The sequence below is a fragment of the Cloeon dipterum genome, chromosome 4 (assembly GCF_949628265.1).
Source record: "Cloeon dipterum chromosome 4, ieCloDipt1.1, whole genome shotgun sequence".
Classification (NCBI taxonomy): domain Eukaryota; kingdom Metazoa; phylum Arthropoda; class Insecta; order Ephemeroptera; family Baetidae; genus Cloeon; species Cloeon dipterum.
In genome coordinates this window covers 14,915,350-14,938,750 of record NC_088789.1, presented here as the reverse complement: position 1 = coordinate 14,938,750, position 23,401 = coordinate 14,915,350, and the positions used below count along the sequence as shown (strand labels likewise).

At 38.7% G+C, this 23,401-nt stretch overlaps 2 protein-coding genes across 8 annotated transcripts; both read right to left on the bottom strand.

Annotated features, from left to right (window-relative positions):
- Nucleotides 1-250: 250 nt before the first annotated feature.
- On the bottom strand, nucleotides 251-4,989 carry Six4. The gene is made up of 4 exons (XM_065487962.1): nucleotides 4,797-4,989; nucleotides 3,615-3,866; nucleotides 3,113-3,402; nucleotides 251-672 (listed from the first exon to the last, which is right to left on the bottom strand). The coding sequence occupies exons 1-4, from the start codon at nucleotides 4,920-4,922 to the stop codon at nucleotides 486-488; spliced, it is 855 nt and encodes a 284-aa protein (XP_065344034.1). The 5' UTR covers nucleotides 4,923-4,989; the 3' UTR covers nucleotides 251-485.
- Nucleotides 4,990-16,381: 11,392 nt separating this feature from the next.
- Nucleotides 16,382-22,534, bottom strand: Wdr33 (WD repeat domain 33). 7 transcript variants are annotated; one of them, XM_065487936.1, is made up of 12 exons: nucleotides 22,427-22,534; nucleotides 21,873-21,955; nucleotides 20,300-20,735; nucleotides 19,548-19,699; nucleotides 19,298-19,395; nucleotides 19,039-19,165; nucleotides 18,749-18,982; nucleotides 18,262-18,473; nucleotides 17,999-18,208; nucleotides 17,720-17,881; nucleotides 17,402-17,601; nucleotides 16,382-17,302 (listed from the first exon to the last, which is right to left on the bottom strand). In XM_065487936.1, the coding sequence occupies exons 2-12, from the start codon at nucleotides 21,953-21,955 to the stop codon at nucleotides 16,499-16,501; spliced, it is 2,718 nt and encodes a 905-aa protein (XP_065344008.1). In that variant the 5' UTR covers nucleotides 22,427-22,534; the 3' UTR covers nucleotides 16,382-16,498. The 7 variants fall into 7 exon arrangements, with proteins under 7 accessions (XP_065344008.1, XP_065344011.1, XP_065344006.1 ...); XM_065487939.1 differs by having other exon boundaries at nucleotides 20,300-20,732; nucleotides 22,427-22,533; XM_065487934.1 differs by having other exon boundaries at nucleotides 21,873-21,998; nucleotides 22,354-22,525.
- Between the last annotated feature and the right edge of the window lie 867 nt (nucleotides 22,535-23,401).

Sequence of the window (23,401 nt, the reverse complement as noted above, 5' to 3'; positions counted from 1 at the left end):
TCAGAATTGAAATTAAAGTTGGGTAATGAAAATGAAAGTTTCAAGATGATATCTCAACTCTATCAAGAATTACAGCCGTGTATCTGTCATTTTCGGGGGGTTTTGAGATGGCCAAAAGGTAAGAAACGCCCCCTTTCCCAGGAATTTCCCTATCTCTAAGCAAGTATTTGAAGTAAAATTCATCATTACTTCAAAAATCCCGTCCAATCAACCTCAAATTCACCTGGAAATATCTCCTTATTTTGAAATATTTTAAAATTTCGCTAACTGTGATATCAGTTTTATTTCCAAAGAATTATATTAAATAAATTCGACGAGATAACAATTTGTACATAAAAATATGAGCCGTACAGATTACACAATAGTGAGAGAGAGCCGTCTTGAGTAAATGCATTTGATTAGAACGAAATCGGCTCTTTTCCAGATGAAGATTCCGCTCGGTGGAAAAGAGCACGTATTGATGTAAATGTTTCCCGACTTCAGGGTCAGAGCTGCAAGTCGAACGGATGCGGTGGAAAATGCCCGATCTGAAAGGGCAGGTCAGGTTCGCTTTTCACTTCGCTTTTCAGCCGCTCATACTCCTGGTGCAGGTAGTCTGCGGCCACAACAGCCATCGCAGCGACGCTAGGGTGTTGCACGAGGTGCGGCAAGCTGTCCCCAGGGTGCAAATCCCTGAAATCAGATTAATTCATTTATGATTAGATGGAGTCCCACAATTTAATTTAAATCATGAACATGACGACGATGCAAAACTTAAATTTTTATGAGGAAAATACTCAGACTAAACCAGATAGTGCATTTATTAAAGTCTACGAAACATTTTGTTATATCCCACAAGTATTTCACTCTGGCATTTCATGCATGTGATCACGCGCAAAGAGTGCGGAGTGTGAAATAAATTCAGTCAATCTCTCTAGCAACCGAAAAGAGAGGAGTTAATTCCTTTTCCTACCCATGCGGCTAACCCGCAACACATTTCACGATTAAAAGTCACTCAACATTCCAATAATGATTGATTGATGTAACTGTGAATTGCAACTTCATTAATTAAATTATATGCGAGCGTCTTGAGGTTGCGTAGTTTCTTTAATTAATAGGATAGAAAAATGAAAGAGGTCGGTTCTTGTAACAAACTACATTATATTGTGTATATTTAATATTGAATATTATACACAATTTATTAAATGTGAAATCGACTCTATTGAGAACACTATTGAAATACCGGAATAAAGGCAGGAACTGAACATTAAATGAATTCGATTTTCCAAAAATGAATTAAGAAAAGAAATAGTATGCTCGGTGAAATCATTATTTCTCTCCACTCACGCTGCCAACTTGCGTGACGATTTAGTCTGCCGACTTCTCCCACACTAGAACGTTGTTAACGTGTGGAACAATAACTCTCAAGTAACCCGAGGGCTATTGAGTCCATGCTTATGTGTATAGTGGCATATAAGCAAGTTTTGTTATCGTCCCAGAGAAGACGCATTCCAAGAGCATTGGAATGATTACACCAAATTTGCACATTGAACAAATAATTATTCTTACAAAATTAACATCCTAACTTAAGAGATAACATGCACAAAGAATAACATACTAACTAGTATAATCGAAAATTATACAATTTCGAATGCAATCCTGTATTGGTACAATAAGGAATTCACATAACAAAGACCAAATCGTATGTTTCACGCATGCAAACTATTATTTTATTTTATTTGACAATGGCTTAACTCCCAGAAGTTAACAAACGAGGAATGGATATATAAATATATGGTTAAAAAAGTTGAAACTATTGTAAAAGAAAAATTAATTCACACGTTCTTGTGCTGTGCAGTGGCTGTTACTGCACCGCAAGCCTCAAAAGCAGTTCTTAAACTCCAAAGCAAAATTTAAGCTACAGACGGCTGCAGAGAATACTGAATCAGCGATCGTTGAGAACGTCCCACTACACTCATATCTCAGCGCAATCGGAAAGAGAATATCAATTTTTCCTTTACATTTATTTCCATTTTTTGACCCCTGTTTGTTTGCCGAATTAATTCAACCCATGTTCATTTTTTTAACAATTTCAAGGCTTTATTTTTTGGTTCGCCACGGTCACAGCTGTATTACAAATGAAATAATCACTTATTATGGAGTCCCGAAATATAAATAATTTAAATTTTAAATGAAGTGTTTTTTAGAAAGTAAATAAAATGTGTGGCAGCAGATTTACCTGCTGGTCTGTATCAGGTAAAACTTATATAGGTCTAGTTCCAAAATGCGGATAAATCAGAAGTATTTTTTGTGGTGCTTCTCTAATTTCAAAAAGTTGAATTTTTCACTCATTCCATTTTTTTTCAAATGGAACATAACTTCCCTATCTCGAAAATTTATTTTGGTTTGAAGCACTTTTGATAAAATAGAGACAAATCAGGCAAAATCAACAAAGGCATCAGTTTTTTTTCGGGATGTGCCAGGTGATGGAAACGCACGAGTTTTCTATTTTATTGTGCGCACCGCACGGCTCTGTGCAGCTTGAAATTCATGGCCACTGCTGACAATCCAATTCATTTTTTACCTCGCCAGACCACCTTTTCATTATAGAATTTTATTTTAATAATAAGTAACAAAGATGAGTGCGCGCATGAGATATGACGTGTTTCTGATTTGCTGGCGTGATTGTCAGAGGATGTCATAGTTGCTAAGCAACAACCGTTTTACTATCCCCTCCTACCCAACTTGATATCTTGAAACCCGACCCTGCAAAATGGCACCCCCTCGCCTCCCTGCGCTTTTCTGCACCAACTCTCGACTCGCAGAGCAAAAATATAACACAGTCTTGTTGGCTGTAAATTAACGCGACGCAAATTAACCATCTAAAATTCGTTTCAGCAGAGCAAAAGTTTTTGAAACGTCTCATTAAAAAGTTATAGTACTTAATAAAAGTGTATCTCTCAGTTTCGAGATTCTGTAAAATTCTGGGAAGCAAGTTAAATTAGTTCTTACAACTTAAAAATAGTCACACTGGCACTCGATGAGTCAATTTTAAAAAAGACAAGAGGCCGCAAAAACCAGGAAAATAAATATAAGATCTAATTTTGAGAAATTCCAAGGTAGAAAAACTGACCCTCTGGAGGCAGGGTGGTGCGCGGGTGGCGTCTGCGGCGTCCTGTCACGCTGTCGTCTGTTCTTAAACCAATTGCTGACCTGCGTCAGGGTGAGGCCCGTCCGCCTGGCCAGGGCCCTCTTCTCATCTGGCGTCGGGTACCGATTTTGGATGTAACACTCTTTCAGCGCAGTTCGGGACCGCTCCTTGAAGCAATAAACAGTCTCCTCTCCATCCCAGATGGTCTTCGGAAGGGGGAATTTCTTCCGGAGTCTATATTTGTCCACAGCACCAAGAGGGCGACCTCTAATCTACAATTTTGATTTTTTTTTCACAAAAAACGAACAAATTAGGTGCGAAAATAAAGTGACACGGAAAATTTGGCAGCGGAATATTAGTGCTGTGTAGGAATTTACTTTTGACTAAGTGGATTGAAGCAAAGTGTTAATTAACGAACTAGTTTGAATTTTAAAAACGTATGATGATTCCGTTTAATTTTTATTTGGGAGATCAATTTTCTTACCTTTTCAGCTTCCCTGTAATGCGCTCGGAACCAGAGCTGTTGCAGCTCGCCGTGATATTTCGGACTGAAGGAGAATGACTCGAGAACAGCATACAGCTCCTGGAAAGCCTCCCTGTGGAAGGCGACACACGCCCTGGCCCTGAGCACAGCCTCGTGGCCCCTGAGCAGCTCGGTTGGCGGTAGGGACCAAAGGAAATTGGTCAACTTGCTCGTCTCGCCCGCCTGCTGCAGCGCGTCGCAAATACACGCAATCTGGAGGGCCAAACCAACGGGAGGAAGATCAACACCCCTATTTTACAAGTGACCACAAGTCTTAAAATAAATGAAAAAGCAAAATATTGCATCTGGGTTTTTTATATTTGAAATATTAAAAGTGGAGCAGATTTGATTTGATTTATTTCAGAGCAGAAAAAAAATCAGAAAAATAGCCGAAATTGCAATAAAATTCAGTGCTACATCAAAATCATTTTAATAAGAAACCTTTTCCTCTAATTTGATGGGAATATTTCATCAGAATTTACGGATTTGATTTCTTTTTACCACAAACGGGCAAGAAATGTACTCTACAACCGGCAGCCGAAACTTAAATTTATTCATATACTTGTGTAGATACCGTATTGAAAAAATAACGTCAATTTAGAGAATTCTATTATTTAACCTAAAGAAAAACATGATTTGAGAAAAGAGCAGTAAGTTGTTACTATTTTTAATTCTGGCAAGTACAATTTTCTCGCGAAAGAAATTAGCATTTTCTCTATGGCAGAATTTAGTTTTTAATATCCGCACTTAGTTAACAAAATCTTTTAATTTTCCGGACCTAGCAAAATTCATTCAAAAATCTGCAACTCAGTTCAGTTTTGGTCAAATTAATCTATCGCCTAGCAATAACTCATTTCCCCTAAATGTATATTTCCTTAAAGCATATTGTATGATTATTTAAATGAGTGACAGAAAAGTTGAAAACTTCTCGATATTTTGCAAATGGAGAAAATGAAAAATAATATAAAATTTTAACCAGTATAATACGTTTGAAATTGTTCTAATCCCTTTAGAACAGCAGAGGTTATTTTTGCAGAATTTAAACACGTGAATAAATCGACAAACAATTCTCATGACATATTCTATTGCTATACCATGACTAGAACTAAAAAAATCAGATAAAAAATATGCAAAAAAAACTACCTGCTCGGAGGAAAACTGCAATTGGCCGCTGACGGTGACCGTGAGTGCAATTGGCGACTTGCTTTCCCTTTTCGAGACCCTTCCGCCCAGGAAAGGGTCATCGCTCCGTAACTGTTCCAACTCCATGGACCGGCGTCGATGAACTGACGACGTGATCAGAGGTAACGCACCGTCGCGTGTTGCAGCGACGGGGAGGATTGTGCGTGCGGTGGTGCAGCGCGCAGATCGCGCCGTCCCATTGGCCATGTGCCTGCCGCCGCTATTATTCATTCCAATTTCGCGTTGCCTCTAATTGTTCTAAATCATATTGTGTGAATGTAATTACATGACTTTAGTTATAAGAATATCTTTGAGGAGGTGTTAAAATGACACTCAGCGCAGACCGGGTTTAACTAATAAACTGAAGCTTAAATAAATGGGACTATTTCGGCTTTACTCTCCTAATGAGTATCGTCTTAACATGTTGTATGTAAGGAGTGGTGCCCTTTCTCACTTTTTTATTACCCTTGACAAGTAATATTGTGTGATATTAATTGTATTATATAAGTGAAAATAAACATCAAATAAACACTCATTTGATGGAATATTATTAATATGATGAGGGGTTATTTTATTAAATGACTATAAATAAATGCTCCATGTCTCCGACGGTAAATATTTAAAAAATAATAATTTAGAGGAATTCAAATTTCACTTTGGAAATTGAAATATCTCGCAAATATACATAACATCGGTTTATCCTCGTCTGAATCATGCATAATATCCTTTTTAGTAAAATGCTTTCACAAGTCGTGTGCAGCTGTTTCGCTCAAAATATTCAAATACCGCGCCAGTCGAAAAATTTCGGTCTGATCGGACGAAAAATTGCAGCGTCGATTTGATAATGGACTAAATCTGTTTTGAAGGAACTATCCGGTCGATCGTGGGACTAAATAGTCCCACGTAAGACCAAACAATCCGTTGGACCATTCAGTTCTTTGGACGGACCATTCTGTCCTTGGGCGGACCGTTCGGTCCTTTCGCAGGACTGTTTGAATCTAGCAGTAAAAAATATCGTGCGCATATACTGAATAACCAAATTAATTGTATACATTTTATTTTAATTATTTCTTAAGGTTCAAACTACCGAAATGCAAATTCTCGGATCATGGCACCTTTTCATTTGTGCGTGCGTTTGTTATTAAATATCGGAACCCGTTGCAATAGGAAATATTGTTAATTTAAACTCCGCAATGTTCGTGTTAGAATTTTACTCTTCAAAATATCTCTTGAACCGGCCTTATTCAAAATCTCCGTGCATTGTCTATCCTTTCTGTGCTTAGCAAGTCCCTAAAAATTACGGAGTTGAATTATTGTCGCTTGGAGCGATGCAAGATTTAGAGCAAAAAAGGCAACATCCCGTCGCTCGCCGCCCACATTTAAGTCTCAGAAAATGCACACGCAGACACACGTGTAAAGTGCAGAGCCATAACTCACGAGCGACAACTGCCTGCAAGAGGCGCAAGTGGTGCCGGCCGGGGCGCCTGACGAAACGAAAAAGCAGCAAATGCAGCAGTCGCTTACTTACTGTTAGTAGAGCACGGATTTCCAAAGTATCACATTCTGCCTTTTGCGGCTCTTTCATTTTTCATAACTGTATCTTATTTCGAGTGAGTCGCGACTCACAATCAGCAGCCGCACATTAGCCCGCCAAGGTTGTAAATGAGACGCATCGGAGGGTGATGCGGCTTAAGGGTGCATTCGTGCGCGCGGGGGTTGTTTTAATTGAGCGGCGAAAATAAGCGCATATGGCTCGCAGTTAATTGCGTTTCATATCCGAGGAGATATGGTTGGTGGGGCTTTGCAAGGGGAGATAACAATATGCTGAATTTATAAAAATGCAATCAGCGTAATTGGCGCGAAATGCAATTTGATATTATTCATACGCGCTCTGCAGAAATATGTCTGTTGCTCTTCTCTTGCGAAACCGTCAGCTAATGAAATTAAAGATGTGGCTATGCTATACATGCCAGGGAAAACAATTTGAATCATAACATTAATATTTTTTTAATGGTTAAAAAATTACCACAGTCATACCTGATTTATCAGATTTTTTGGGATTAAATTATTATTTTTCAAAAGTTTTCAAACTGAAATATTTTTTTTAGTTAAAATTGGATTATTGACATTTTTATAAATTTTCATTTTGAACAGTTTTCCAGTGGCAATTAACTTCTCAATATTTTTATTTAGATATCAACAGAGACTTAATTTATAAAGTGAGGTCCAATTTATAAAGCCCAGTTAATTATCAATTAATAAGTATGTATCTATTTGAACTTAATTATGCTTTACATCGTTATTCAGCAAATTCATTATTTAGTTGAATTATTTATCTTTTAACAACGCAAATGAATGGCGAATTAAATTCATGACACTGCGCGTCGAGTTCATAGATCTAACATCAGCAATGTAGCGCAAGCAGAGCTCAAATCTGGCGAGACGATCCCCTTTGTGCATCCCCATGACCTGTAATTACCTGTATTATTTGCAGCGAGCACGTGTTTGCATGGTTGTTTTAATAATTACGGATAATTGGATGTCAGCCACTTGCTCTGCACGGAGCGAGCGAGGTGGTACAGGGGGTGGATCGGGGCCTCGCTTGTTAGCCACGTGTGTTTTTGTAATAATCTGGCGTGACTAGCCGCGTTCAATAGAGACCCAGGGTGCCTAATTAATCGCTGCAACTCGCACTGAAATCGCGCGTCACGCTGCGCACGACAATTGGACAACTATAAGTGACACTATCTATATGGGGTTCGTTTTTGCTCTTTTCTAAGCCTATAGTTGTGAAATTTTCCGTTGTTGGTTGTTCATGTCCAATATACCTCTTAATCCGTAACATTACATATATATACTAATTAATTAATTGATTGCCAACTTTTTGCACTATTTTCAAACTAATTAAACTAATTTAATTGGGACTTTAAATGATCTTCAATTGAAGTTTGGAAACTAATAATATGTATTTCTATTATTTGACATAAACATTGTCGACTCCCTGTTGGCATGGGTCTTTAATTTAGGAAGAAATTTGTTTGGAGGGGATATCCTAGTATAGTCCTACGTCACAACCTAAAAAATTAGGTCAAAATTCCAAAAATTTCAGGGGCTCAATTCTCCAGTTTTTTGAAAAGGTGATTTTTTTCCAAAAAAATAGCTTTCGCCTGAATTGAGGTAGATAAAATAATTGGTATAAAAATGTTCTGAATTTAACGCCAAACAGGTTGCCCCAGATGACCAACTTCGTAGGTCAAAGCTCATAGTAAAAAAAATCAGATCGAATTTTTCAAAAATATCTGGCATGAATAGAAACCAAAAGGTCATGTTCATGTGGCCATAACATACCAAATTGTAGATAATGCTTTTTATCCCCTTTTTTGAGAAAATCAAAGTCAAGATTGAAAAAGACCAGAAAATTATTGTGATTTTTTAGCTAGGGCATTTTTATGCAGTGTTCGAGCGGGTTAGTGATCGAAAATAATTAATTCTAATTTTTCGAGGTCATGGGCGGGGACTGAGTTCTACAACCTGCTCCTGGGGACAGAACCTCTGAGTCAAATTAACTTGGTCAGGACTGACCGTTCTTGGAGTGGTTCAATGCGTTTTTCGTCGCGAGAAATTCAATTTTGGACTTCTTTTCATCGTATCTCAATCTTTTTGGCCGTAATAACAATGATTAACGTCACCTCCGCGCATGGGTGGTCCTTAAAAATTAGGGGGTAACTTTTACCATTGATATTTTATTACAAAATTCCTAGAGAAATCTTACCATTACCATTGCTTGCTAGGTTTTTATTTCATCCCCGCAAAAAATTAATTCCCTTAACTTTACTCTTATAGGTTTCATCTGTGATTTTTTTAAACAGGTGAGTTGTTGAGCTGGATATAAGTCGCCGAATTCAAGATAAACTTGATTGATCCGAGTTTAGCTGGTTGAGGGCAGCTGTCTGCAAAGAGCAGTCGCCACAGCGAGAAACAAAGGCGGGGCTTGGTGCGCGCAAAACCAACCCCTAATAATGCGCCGACAAAGGCCCCAGTAACCATGGTTACTTTTTGATGTTGTTGCAGGGCGCTGCAAGAGTCAAATGTCACTGCCGCCCGTCGCCCGCCCGCCCGCGCCTAGTCTGAAATTTGACGCTGCGAGACTTGTCCTCGACGAAGCCAGCACAAGCGCGCCCAAACGCAATAATTCAAATTAGTACCAGTTATATAAACCGTACTCAAATAACCATTCTACCCGAACTCTTCAACTTTTACTGTTTCATCTATTTTCTGCGGTAATGCAATTACAAATCGACTTTAAGCTCTTATATATGCATCCTGATGTCATGAGCAATAAAGCAATTTTAAATCGATAATTCACCTAAATTGAATTGGTTTGTATATCGTCGAGCTTTCATAAAAAATGAATAATTAAAAACATCATCTAAATACAACCACACATTAGCAGGAGTTTGCACAGTGGTTTAAAAAATGTATTGTCGTTAATAAATTAGGTAGCTCCTGCTTAGGTCATAGATTAAAGACCGTGAATTAGAAAGTAAAGTTGAGCAGGAGGTTCCTGTTGTAATCACTACTGAAAAATATGTCACCCATTAGAGACACATAGATGGCTGAAATTTATAAGCATATTTTAGGATTGGAGAGTAAAGAATACCTTAATTTGAAATGGAACATGTATAAAATTAAAATTTGTTTTTTTTCCGGGGAAATTTAAAACTGGAATTTTTTCGTTGAAAAAGTCGTCGTTTTGTTAATGCATACTATAGTTTTAGCTGTCAACTGCAGCCATATTTCATGGCACAAGCTATAGTCATCAACGACTTTAACGGTTTTTTGTTCCATGAAAACCTTTAATGAAAATTAAAACTTTTGAGTGCCACAAAATTATAGTTTTTGCTTTAAATGAATGACATGATTTTTACTTCCAATATAACGTTAAAAATTTAGTTCAAGAGCAGTCGAGTCTAGAGCGCCTTTTATTTAAAGTTACCGACATCCGGTGTGTGTATATATGGTTAATGTATTTTATGAAGATGGGAAGCCTGAAGTTAATTCTTTGTTATATGAAACTTCGTCTCACGAAGCGAGCTTTTAGTTTCAAATTCACTTTTTGCGTGTTCGCTTATTCAGCTAATTCCACGCCGCTTAAAATTCACTATCCTTGTTTAACCGTATCTCGGATCTAGAGTCAAAAATTTATTGCTTCTCATGACTCATATGACTAGTTGTATGTTAGCACCAAATCAGAAATACACAATGAGCAGAGACTTTACCTTTTAAAAATCTATTTTATGAATCACAAAATACTTCAAAATAAGCTTCTGTATAAATCAATGTACATGTATATGTTTAAAAGAAAAGACTTGAATATATAATTAATTTCAAAAGCTAAATAAAATTAAAATTCCATTTTATGCATTTTATAAATTGAAGTAAATTTGATACCTAAAAATACAATTTTTTTATTTTTTTGTGAAAAGAACGAGATAAAACTACCATCAATTGTTGGATGGCAAGTTTTTTTATAAAAAAAATAATTTTCATCTGTCTCCGAAACCTTATATCCCACTCCCTGGGCAGTCAAGTGTGTGCGGTAATGCTCTTTTCGGACCAAAATCTCTACTGTGTGTTATGACGAGGGAGGTCGCAGGTCGTGCTGCCGGCAGCTTAATCTCTGCTGCGCTTTTTTACGTCGAGTCTCCTGGCAAAAAGCTTCAGGAGAATCCCTCATTTCACAGGTCAACAGCTCTGGCAGGCAGGGTGTGTGCGTGCGGCGTTGGAGGGTTTCTGCTTAGGTAAACATGTTGTTGAGGGTGACATAATGAGCAGGAGGACCAGATCACAATCTGCGCGCGGCGCATTCACGGCCAACAATGCGCTCTCTTTTCGGTTGTGCTTTTCACACACTCTCTCGTCATTATTTGTCATTTATTGTGCTGACCCAGACGCTAACACACACACAAGCGGATTTTACACGTTTTGTCGCCTGCACTGCTTTTCAACAAGGAACTTAATAGTCGAGGGGCGCTTACCTGCGCCTCACCTCGTGACATAATGATGAGAACATCCATATATTAGGCATTGTGCATGGTGTGAGAGGTTTTTCACCGAGTTTTCGTGAGTTTTAACAATGAGATCGATGTTCGATTTATAACATTTCACCGCATCTCATCCTTAAATTATTTTCAAGTATCATCGTGCAAAGAAGCAAAATAAACATTATCACATAACAGTCAGCATTTAGGGAAATACGTCGTTTTAATTTCTTTATTGAAAGACGAGCAGAAAAAACGATTCTTTTACTCAGTCCGAGACAAATGGCATGGAAATCAACTTTTTGTGCTGACTCGGCCATTTCCCACGATCGTGACAGACTGTAAAACTGTAATATGAATTTTAAGCTGTGAGAGGCAGTTTCACAATACGACACCATACTCTATATGAGCGATGTGAGACGCAGACGCTTCTCCAGTCGGCAGTCGGCATCCTTAGTTCAAATTCTTCATTGACGTATTAAAAAAATTATTTGAAACTGCAAAAAATGTCGAAAGTTAAATTATAATCAAAAACATATTTTGTTTGAGGAGGACGAGGAGGAGGAGGAGGTTTGAAAAAGGATTTATTTTTTATTTTATTTAAAGTGGACCACATCCTTGCTGTGAAAATACCCTGTTTGGTTTGACTTACAACGGACGAATAAATGTCACGGGTTGGAGGTTGGAGGACAATATTGGTATGAGATCAAGTAAACTAACACCATTGAAATCAGTCATTTACTAGTTGATTGCGTCATCAACATTACTTTTGCGGTTTTTACGGGACAATTTTGGAAAACTTTGAGACCCCGGTGGCTCATCTCGCCGTGGCGCAATTTAAAAAAAGTAGCTTTAGAATTCCTCTCTCTCGCTGAGCCCAATCAAACTAAAACCAAATTTAATGTCTTAGGGTTTTTATTGATTAAAATTTTGGGAATGAGAAGGAGCTTGGGGTGTTGAAAATTTTAAAATGTGCTTAAAAGCTGTCCTATCACATGTGTGAAACTTTGTCTGCGATAATGTTTTTTGTTTTCTTGAAATGCCACTTTAAAGACGATTAAACGAGGATTTGCACATATTTCAATTTCCGAATCTCTGGTTCTAACCATCAGAATTGCCAAAACTGCACACCATTAGACTCGTCTTGTCCTCCCCTGACCAGCTGATGGGTTTAGCATAGGGGGTGCTTACCCTCCACTTTTGCTGTCACAGTAATAATCTTTTTCTTATCACCAATGAAAAGTTAAAATTGATAAGTTTATTAAAACCGACATGAATATATTCCACAGTTTCACAAATTTCACTAGCATATTCAATTGTTCAACCTAGAAAAAATATCGACACTTATCTAAATTGGTTTTAGCAACATGTGATAGTTAATCTGTTAAAAAATTAGAAAATATTTAATGATTTCTTGAATTTTACATGGTAAATTAATCAACATATTGTTCTCTTTTTCCAATTTTATTCAATTTTACTTCCCCATAACAGATCGTATTTATCATAAAAAGAATTAATAACAGCGTTAAGAAATCCGAAAATATTCATTTAATTCATAATAACTTGTTGATTCAATTTGTAAATCTTGATATCGTTTGGAAAGTTTATACGAGTGTTGAGATTAAATTTTTGCCATCGCAGTGGTGGTAGACAAGACCGCGCGGGGATGCGTCGAGGGAGATGTGCACGCGGGGGGAGGAATCACAGCGCGCGCGTCTCCTATTTCACTCTTCAGCACTGACTAGCTATCCCGCGCGCGTAGGGGTGACATAATCACCTTGCAACACCTCTCGTTGCCGCACACAGCAGCAGACACTCGATACCAGCGGACAATTCCAATAATAAAATAATAATACTGCAAACGCAATCTGCTTCGAGTTTTGTACTTGGGGCGCAGAACACGCTTGAATGAAAGACCGCTTTTGTATATTGCATTATAGTTGTTAGTGGCTGACTATATATTTCCTGCTGGGGGATTTGAGCAGAAAATTAATAACTGAAAATGTAGCTCTGCTTAAATTTGTTAAATTAACTGATGTAACAATGTCAAAATTCAAAATTTAATTTCCGGGGTGATTTTTGGGCTATAGAACACTTTAATCCGAAAAGCGTTCTTGCTGTCGATTTCTATGTTTTTCCCCATCGGAACTGGAATTGACACCAAGAACGCTAATTTCGCCTATGGTTTTGTTAAGCCCAGAACCCACCCCTGGAAGCCTCCAGAGGGGTGACAATCATTTAGCATCGATTTCAATCCTTTTGCAATTCTGGGAGTCAAGATAATCGATTTTGAAGCAGTGCGTTTTTTTTTAAACACAACTTTGAGCGCCTTTAATTTAGGCAATTTTTTACTTCGGGAAAAATAATGAGATTTTGGTGAAAATCTGGTTTGCTCGGGGTAAATAAAACAAACTGAATTTATCGAGATTTTGTCATATTCATTTAATTATATTACATTTTTATGTTTTTCTCGTTGGTGTCATCCTGTACTAAATGTAGTTAATCGATCGATTTTTTGGTTAAAAAACCATGAAAATCAAGAGTGATTTCTATCTGATGCTTTTTGAGTAAGAGGCGCACCGAGAATATGTATGTTGTTAATCATTGTGTCATCAAGAGGGCGTTTGCACAGGATGCACCTGGAATTAGTTTGATCGCAGCTACACATTGTCCACGACACTCACACTCTATAAAAATATTTCTAAATGGCCCTGAAAGTTACGATGGATGGAGAAATATCCTCGGAATCATATTAATGAGATACTGCGCTTCTTCGAGTTGAGCACATTCCTCACATTCTAATGCCCTATGGGGGTTCAAAAATACCTTTAGGTGGGAAATATGCTGAAAATAACGTTTACTTTTAAAATATTTATTTTAAACAATTTTTTACGATTGTTAAAACAGTGATGTTTTTACAAAAATACGGTTTCTTTAAGTATTGTTGCCCTTTTCTTTGTTTTTCCTATCAAATGAAATAACTGTACGAGTGTTTTTACTAAAATGATGTTAGCCCATTGAATAAATACAATAAAAAAACTATTTATACAAAAATCCCTGTACATCAGTTGAGGCGAGACAAATTAATTAAATAACGAATTAATTTATTCCCGGTTCTCAGACAGGGATAAATAGAAAAAATGGGTATTACGTTTAAACATATTGTGACCGCTACCTGATGTCGAACTTCCGATTCTGTGATATTTATCATTTTTCTTGTTAACACTATTTAACTCGCAAGGCAGGCGAAAACCTATAGTGCCTCCGTCTCGCCCCCTCTTACACTTTCTCCATTCTTGAAAACACATTATTTTTGTCTAAACTCAATCTGCCTGCAAGTCAATCGAATATTATAACAACATATTTTTCGCAGTCGGGGAGATATTTAGAAATAATTTCGATCAGCAAAATATATATTTCAGGGCTGTGGGTTTATCAATCAAACGTATTTCGCGTATTTCCTAAAATTTCATGACGGGATTTATTTTGTTCGCTTGTTCAGTTTTAAATTTTTGGTATCGCTTTGTCCTGCTAGTAAATTTAAACTTTTTAGTTAAATTCATCAAAATGGTGAAATTTCTACAGAAGTAAAATGTCTTGTGTGATTGTTGAAATTTCTGTCAAAGCTGCACCGCATATTCACTTTTCTTCCATATTTCTAATTCATACTTGTTACCCGCTTAAACATAAGAGATAAATTCATTATAAACGTTTATCAATTGCAGTCAAGTGACATACTTGCATTGTAAAAATCATTCACTGTACAGCTGCATATAGATAAGTGGAAGCTGCTGGTCGTGGATTTTAAAACTGACACAATTATCGTTGACGCGCAACTCAATTGAATGTTCCTATGTTGGCTTTATTCACGAGGAATAAAAATAACGGATTTCATCAATTTGTATAGATGGATATTGTCCAGAATTCATTTACGCAAAAATACTATTGATTATCCTGCCAAGGAAAGTAGTCCAACTTTTAAACTTTCCTACCAGGTAACGCTTTACTCTCAGATCTGAAACACAGGCATGATTTATTAAATTGTAGTTACAGAGTACTCTTATGTTTCGAAGAATTTCGCGCTCAAATAATAAATTTATCGTTTTTTCATATGTTTATAAGAAAACAAAACTCCCTAGGCAAAGAGGATTGAGTGAACAAGAAAAGACAAGAAGTCCGCCGTTTTCACCAAATTTTTCACAATGATGAACTCGCGCAATTCTCCTTTTATCAAATACAAGAATTGCTTTAGAATTACGAAAATCATAAAATGGAATGTAAAATGAAACAGCCTACTAGCAGGGCCTTTGGTGAGCTCATAACCAGTTTCACTGAATGAATCCGATGAATCATAGGCTTCGTTAGATTCAAGGAGAGTAGCCCTGTAGTCATGAGCCCAATGCTCGTAGGGTTCATGGTGTAACATACAAATTCTGTGTGGAAAAGGAGATTCTTCATTTTCTGACGCAATCACTTTTATTTAAAATATCTATACTTGGCCTCCAAGATGCAGTGGTTGCAGAGAAAATCATTATTCAATAGAATAATGGATTTGTTGTCCGCGTCAACGAAATTGCGAGTAGTGCCCTTCTGGCCCACAACGTACAAGGAGAACACGATGATCGTTTCGTCAAGCAAAGGACGTCGACACAGACGACACCTGCATTCTGGGTACATATCGTACTCACCACTGCTAATAATATAGGTCCAATACGGAAGTGTATGACAAAATTCGATGAAGCTAGAATATTCTAAATTGCATGGTCCGCTTAATGTCATTTCAGGAATTTCTGCGTTCACAATCCAGATAATATAAAGGAGTTTTAAATACTTGAGCTAGTGGAGGCATCCCACCCACAAGCAAAATGCAATAAAATAATTGAATAGCTGAAAACATCTATGTATTGTCATCTATATTTAACTCGATTTTTTTAATTTAATGTAGGCATAGGCAAACGGATTGCTGTGGTTGTGAAGCGCATTGCATATCTAGCCCCTGGAGACGTTCTCATCCTGATGTGTTCAAATGTACGCTTAATCTTGGGGGTTGAAACGGTTTAAGGGATGGCACTCTTATATTGCCTTGGCTATCTAAGTCGAGACAAGTCTAACTAACTTATTCGCGCGGAAAACAGTCTAAATAATGAGTCCTGGAAAAAACGTTTAAAATTCGCAGTCCTAGCAATCACAATAGAGCAGAAATAGGATCCAACAAGCAGCATTAATTAAACTAAAATGTCAGCAATATCGAGTGGAGGAAACTGATGCATTAACTTTTTAAATAGCATGAAATAGAACATGATAAATCCAATACCTTGATCTAAATTAAACCCTTGAGTTTTCTGACAAAATTCACAAACAAAGCAAAACGCGAAAAAGTTATAAAATGCTCATTTTAATAAATTAATAAATAAAAATGAATCAGCAAAAAATCAAATAGCCTAGTTAATCTAGTGTATGACCACTTGATGATGTCAGATTATTTTAAAATAAAAGAAAGAAAAGCATAGTTCGCCGAAGAACAGGTTTAATATTGAAAACTTACATTTCGTGAAAGTGAAGTCTATCGACACAAACCCACTGGACGTGTCCTTGCACTTGGGAGTCTCACTGCACTCACAACTAGTTGCGGGGAGGCCCTCCTCTCCAGCCACCTCTGCCGCGGTGTGGGCCTCCACGCCAGCCGCCGCGGCCCCCTGAATCACCTTGTCTGTCTCTGTTGCGGTCAGGGCCACCGCTGCCGCCACCGCCGCCGCGCGAACCAAACTGATTTCTCGATCCGGAGCGTGGGTCGTCGCGGAACTGGTTGTTCCCAAAGTTATTTCCCCCCTGGTTGAAGTTCCCAAAGTTTCCAAAGTTGCCCTGCTGGCTCCGGCCACCAAAGTTCCCTTGGTTCCCGCCAAAGTTGCCCCCATGGCTGTTGCCAAAGTTTCCTCCTTGGTTATTACCGAAATTGCTTCCTTGGTTGTTGCCGAAATTGCCTCCTTGGTTGTTGCCGAAATTGCCGCCTTGGTTATTGCCAAAGTTGCCCATCGGCCGGAAGTTGCCTTGGTTGGGTCCAAACGGTCCTGGGGGTCGGTTGAAGTTGTCAGGCGGTCCACCAAAATTGCCCCCTCGGCCGAAATTTGAGTTGAATGGCCCTGGCGGAGGCCCTGAAAAAGGACCTCGAGGGCCTCCAAAGCCTTCTCTGGGTCCGAAAGGTCTTGGTGGGAAGTCCGGCCGAAAGTTTCCCTGCTGGAAATCCATGCGCGGAGGAAAGCGAGGCGGCATGCCCCCGAAGTTGGGGCCATCGAAGGGGTTGTTGGGCGCGTTGAAGTTGTCTTGGCTGCCAAAGCTGCTTGCTCGCTGAAATGGATTATCAGAGGACTCCTTTTCGTCGTATTCAGACCACTCCTCGTTGTCATTATCCTCTTCAAAATCATCCACCTATACACAAAATAAAATGTTATTAGTGAACAAAACATGATTTTGGTTTAAAACTAGGAAGGATTCAGAAATTTGCATCTACTCAGAAAAGCACAATACCTCAGGGCCTTGTTCATCGCCTTGGTAGCTTTCGTGTTCATCAGGCCTGAGCTCAAGATTGTTGTCATCATCGTCTGACTTGGTGGCGGCTATTCTGTAACTGTGTATTTCGTCGCTCAACTCAGGCATGCCACCTGACTCGAGGAATTGCATCACTGCGTCAGAACCACCTTTGATTGCCCGGGCAAGCGGTGAGTCAGCTGAAAAATTATGTCTGAATTAACTTCATGCCTTCTAATGATAGAAAATGAGGCAATTTTTTAGTTATTTTGTTCATATTTTCGATTTATAAAAATACTGTGTCATGGAAACACTCACAAACAATATTGATTAGTTGGCCAAAGAGGATGATGGCCTCTGGCTCAATTTCCTTCAAGGGCACGAAACCTGGCGGCGGATTCTGCTCAATGAACTTGCTAATTACTTCAACCACTTGCTCTTCAGTCAGGCCCCGCCGCGGTCTTCCTTCCTCATCTTCATCTGCAATTTTTAATTTGTGTTGAATTAGAACAGAGTAAGGTAAAGATAAAGGGGATCATTTATGTCTGTCCAATTTTAGATTAAATCATAAGGTATTTAAAAACAAGTTGCTATTACTCTTTGTCTCATTCCACTGCGCCTGGAAGTTCTTGGGAATAGGCTTGGCGTAGGGCACTTTCTTCAATGGCTTGTGCATGTCATGGACGCTGTCAAAGTCCAAGCCAGGAATGTCAGCAGGGTCGAGGCTGCTTGAGGGCGTGAAAGTAGTCCCTGAAGGCACATCCACCTTGTCGTCGGGACCCATTCCAGGAATCAATGCCATGTCGTCTGCAATCAGGTGTAAGTTAAGCAGATTGAGGTACCAAAAGATTAGTTCTTACCGATTTCATTGTCATCATAGCCCGACATGCCAGCGGGCAGCGTGTTCAGGTTGTACTTGTCCCGCATTTGGTCGCCAGGTCGATTGCGTGTCCAGAACTTGCTTGTGTGATCGTTCGACCCGGACACTAGAATGTGGCCCAGTGGGTGCCAAGCTAGAGACCACACAATGCTGTCGTGTGCCTGCTCTATCGCGCCAATCTCTTTGTCCGCACTGAAATAATATTTGTGAGAGTTGATAAATCTAATCCGTAACCACAAGTAGAAAATATTATGAACTTGACACGTGACCTATAAAAGCCAAGCGAAAACTGTTTCAAAGGGGAAAACAAGGAAACTCTTAGGATCCAGTATTTAGTTTTTGGTGAAATTCTTGATATTGTGTAGTATCCAATGATTTAAGAGTTATCGTAAGAAGAAATACATTTTCAATGGGACGAATTTGGCTCCCCCATCAATTAAATTTAAATTTTATTTTCGGCAACTTACCCAACATTCCAGAAGAGGAGGGAGCCGTCCGAGCCTCCACTGCAAAAGAGGCCTTCATGGACGGGATGCCAAGCGACAGCACTTGCCTCCTTCTTGTGCCCGCGGAAGGTCTGCACCTCTTGCGATAGGTTTCGTAGATCAAACAGTTTGAGCAAGTGGTCCCTAGAGGCTGTGACTAGCCAGTTGCCATTGTCGTTCCATCGGACGTCCATCACGGTCGACTTGTGCGCGTGTCTGCAACAAACGAATCAGTCATTCCGTGCCAGCTGCAATGATTGTAAAAAACTTACAGGGTTGCCAGCGATTGGCCGCTTTTGGGGTCCCATAGCTTTACTGGCTGCTGGTTATCCTTGCTGCCAGAGATGATCAGACCCTTGTGTGGGTGCCAGTGGATGCACTTCACGTCAGCACCGTGACCTGCAAAAGGTTTCACATTTAATTCAAATTTCTACAACCCAGACTGCTTCTACGGAAATTCAAAATAAAAAATTCTTGACCGTGAAAAAAGATGCAGTTTCACACATGTAAGTTGACAGACAGAAAACTGACCTCTGAGAATCCGTTCCTCCTGACAACGAAGGAAGTCCCAAATGCGGATAGTTCCGTCGTCGGAGCAAGTGGCAAATTTTTGATCTGTTGGGCTGAAACTGTAAAAACAAATCTTGCATAAGTAAAAAGAGATTTATAACTATAATAAAAAGATAGGGTAAATTTGATTTAGCTGTAGAAAAATCTAGCCGTCTTCTTTTACGACAATATATTTTGTATCTGTAGGTTTCAGTTTTATAGTGAGACATACCTTATTCCACGCAACGCCTCTTTGTGGGCCTGGAACATTTTCACGTTGTTCATGTTGCTCTGCCAGTACTTGACATAGCCACCATGGTCACCTGTCACCATCCAGATGTCGTTGTGCGACCACACCATTGTTCGAACAGGACTGTCGTGCGCCTAAATAAAAAGTTAGTATCATGCTAGAAAATAAATCTATTGGAACTAAATTAAATCAAGTGCAAGAAGCCATTGATAATAAGACAGCTTTTAACAGTTGGATCAAGAAACCAGCAAGAAGCGAGTTGGACTGAATTTTTTTCTAACTATGAAAGGACTGGCTCTGCCTCATGCCTCTGAATCAAATGTAGCAGCTTGTATTTTTTTCTGCAAATTTTGCTTACAAGGGTAAGTTCCGCTCTAATATGCAATTTTTTTTTACTCAAATGTGTAGGTTTTCATAAAATTAGAGTTCCTGTGTCAGATTTTCGCAATGAAAATGCATGCGCTAAAAGTGAATATTTTTGGTTAATACCAATGAACCAATGAAGGCAGATGCACTCGAGGGTTTCATTTAATTTTTAAGTTGAAACTAAATGCAGCTATATCGGTGTTTCTTATTCCGTATTTCTACATCAAAGAAAGCTGCATTCATTTTCAACAAGTATGTTATAAAATTGATAAAATCAATTAAAAGTACAATATTTTGGCTCTTTGCTTACATTTGAAAATAAAATAATGTATATATAAGATAAAAGTTTTGCAGATAGAGTTAAGAACCTGGAGAATAGTTTCAAAGTTGAAGGTAAGTCCGTTCCACAGGGTAAACTCGCCACTGGAGGCGCCTGTGACGAGGCGGCGGCCCTCTGGTGTCCAGGCGAGGCAGAAAACCGGACAGCGCATCTTGTTGGTTGCCGACTTGACAAAGCGCGTGGTGATTGCGTTGCTGGCGTTGTCTGGGTACGCGGCCGGCGGCAGCATCTCTGGCAGGAACAATTGGTCAGGCTGCAGCGCAGCGCGGTCGCGCCAATCGCGCTGCCACACGCGGTTCTCCAGCATCCGCACCACGCACGAGTTGTAGTCGACCGTCTTTCGCATCACGCTCTTGCGCAGACGTTTGCCGTCAAACTCGGAGTCCATGCCGCCGCCCTTGTTGAAGTTGCGGAAAGGCGTGTAAAACTTGCTCTTCTCTCCGCCACCGCTCCCAAAAATTCTGCTGAAAAAGAATGAATTATTAATGTTTGGCACTCAAATTGAGAAAATTTGGGAGAGCTGAATTAAATTTTCTAAGTCACACATCTATTTTGAAAAAGAAATAAATGGTACTAACTCGAGAAATGTTAGTCTGTGTAACACCTGTAACTCTACTTGACCACAAAGCTGATTTACTTGCTTTCCAAAAGCAGCAAAAATCAGTTTTTATCCAATAATAGGTCAGAAAACTTAAATTACCTAAATAGTTAAATTTTTGTCATTATAAAAACTTATAAAGGATAACAAAAACTGGATTAAAAACAGCTATCTCTTCCCTCTGGAGCAAAATAATTGTTTTGTCATGTTACTTGTTGGGTTCTGGATGTATGAATGTATGGGGCATAGTTGCTCTGCTGATCTGCAATAAAATTACTTTGAACCTAAATACTTGTTCCTGTAAGCCTGACATCGAATTCTTCATACACAATAACACTATTTAAAGCATAATTGTGAGCAAAAATTAGATTCAGCTTCAGCATGTATGGAGTTTAAAAAACATAGTTAATTGCCGTGAAGGTTAAGGATTAAGGATATCGTTAATTTTTAGCATTCTTAAATTTATTTAATTTAATTCAAAATTTTCCCATTTTTTTCAGATGACAGGGGTTGGCTAAGTTTGAACTTGAAATTAAAAATTAATTACAACACTCCCTGCCCTGGAAAACACGACGTATATATATATATATATAATTCACAATCGGCAGTACGTTCTCAAGATAGACACGAAAAAATGTGAAAATATGTAGCGATATGTCGTCTCCCAGAACGTAAAGAGATTTGAATAGGGTTTTGAAGTGGCAATTTTAAATGTTCAGATAGCAGGCAAATTAATTCGAATACATGAGGCCCAAATGCGGGAATTTTTAGGTTTTTTAACTCTTTCAAAATTATGTCAACTAACCCAACGAATTTAGTCAACTTAAGCTAAACAAAGTTAACTTCAGCAATTAAATTTTTGATAATTCAATAAATGTCAAGATTTAATTTTTTAATTTTTAGGGTTTCTTGAGTCAATTTTCGAACCCAGTGCCGTCTAAACGGCCTGGAGACTTGAGGTTCACTGAGGTGAACCGTCACAGAGCCGATTGAAGTAACAAACCTGGAGCCAAAGGGTGTAGGCACGTGTGGCGGAGGAACCGACATATTCGGCGCCGACGGGGGTGGTTGGCTGAACTGCATCATCTGTGGACGAATTCAGTTACAGACTTTCCTAATCCACCTAAGCCTGGGGAAAGCAATCTCGATTGAAAATTTTACTGCCCGGACATTTTTATTTACAACAATGCTAAATTTACATAGAAATGTGCTGCAAAATTAGGTCTGTAGAATATTTATTTACATTACCATGAGAAGCAATTTACCGTTCTGACAAAATATTTTCTGGACTACAGCAAGCAGGGTTCAAATTAGCCAGCTTAAACTATGATTTCAAAGTAGATCCGGGTTCTGGCCGATACAACAGCTTTATTGAAATGTTTCGTTTCCGCGTTGGGAGAAAAGATTGCTGTGCAGCGGCGATTTCGGGTTTCACAGTGGATTTAGGAGACGGTACGGACAACTCAAGTTTGGCGTGTGCTCACTTTGTTTATAAGAGATTGGAAGCAAGCGTGATTTACAAATTGGCGAACATCTAAGGTGTAAGGGAAAAAAGACCGCGATCGTTTCGTCGACGGCTGGATTAGCCTGCCATGTTTGCGCTCAATGCTTTTCGATGCGGCTTTTTCGTTTCGTCACGGACCCGAAACAACAAACGTACGTAGTGCCATCTGACATCACCTCATCCAAACTTACAGCAGCCCTTCCCACTTTCCCTGGAGTGCAATGTGTGAGTGGGGGAGATTATATTGTAGAGTAGAAATAATCCCGCCAAAACCATTACTTGCAGCTTGGAGGTTCAAGAAAAAAAGTAAAAACTTTTGTTGGGCATAATCGGCATAATATTTATATGTATTATTTTAATGTAGACACACTCGCACCGACACAGACAGTAGACATTAATGTAAATGTAAAGGTGTAAAGGGGACCTATGTACGCTTTCCGATCACTCACGACACCCATCTCTCACTTCACTTTTGTTGCTTTGATGGGAAGTGGAAAAAATCAATGTTAATGCGGTTATTGCCCTATCCTAGCGAGAAGAAGTGCAAGTCTTCCATATTATTAGCTAGATTATGTATGTATGTACATATGTATGTATTATACATACTTATGTATTTATTCTCTCATACATCGATCGGCAAACGGCAAATATGTATAATTGATTGCTTAAATTTATTGTTATTTTTTAGTGCATACATACATAATACAAAATATTAACAAATCATTATTTTATAGGTTTTATAGCACATAATTATATATATAAAAACTATGAAAATGTACCATGTATGATACATGAAATTCAGCGGGGGGCCAGATGTGCGATAAAATTGGTTCCCACTCCGCAGATCAAAGATGGCGTCTGAATGTGGGAGACAAAATAATCTCTTTGGATTGCCGTAGGAGCGTCAAGTTTAGTGTTTGTTTTTACGATCCAAAAGACACAATTAGACCCGTTGCGTCCGTAAAAAGTCCCTAATTTTATGATACCATGCAACAGTTACGGATGATTGAGGCTTAATTAACCCCCGT

Excerpts from the sequence above, each read along its gene's own strand:
- Wdr33 (XM_065487936.1), bottom strand. The coding sequence starts at position 21,955 with ATGATGCAGTTCAGCCAACCACCCCCGTCGGCGCCGAATATGTCGGTT. Across the intron at positions 19,166-19,297 it reads GGAGGAACGGATTCTCAGAG|GTCACGGTGCTGACGTGAAG; the intron begins GTCAGTTTTCTG and ends AACCTTTTGCAG. Across the intron at positions 17,882-17,998 it reads GCAGTGGAATGAGACAAAGA|ATGAAGATGAGGAAGGAAGA; the intron begins GTAATAGCAACT and ends TAAAAATTGCAG.
- Six4 (XM_065487962.1), bottom strand. The coding sequence starts at position 4,922 with ATGGAGTTGGAACAGTTACGGAGCGATGACCCTTTCCTGGGCGGAAGG. Across the intron at positions 3,867-4,796 it reads TGCAGTTTTCCTCCGAGCAG|ATTGCGTGTATTTGCGACGC; the intron begins GTAGTTTTTTTT and ends TTGGCCCTCCAG. Across the intron at positions 3,403-3,614 it reads ATTACAGGGAAGCTGAAAAG|ATTAGAGGTCGCCCTCTTGG; the intron begins GTAAGAAAATTG and ends TCAAAATTGTAG.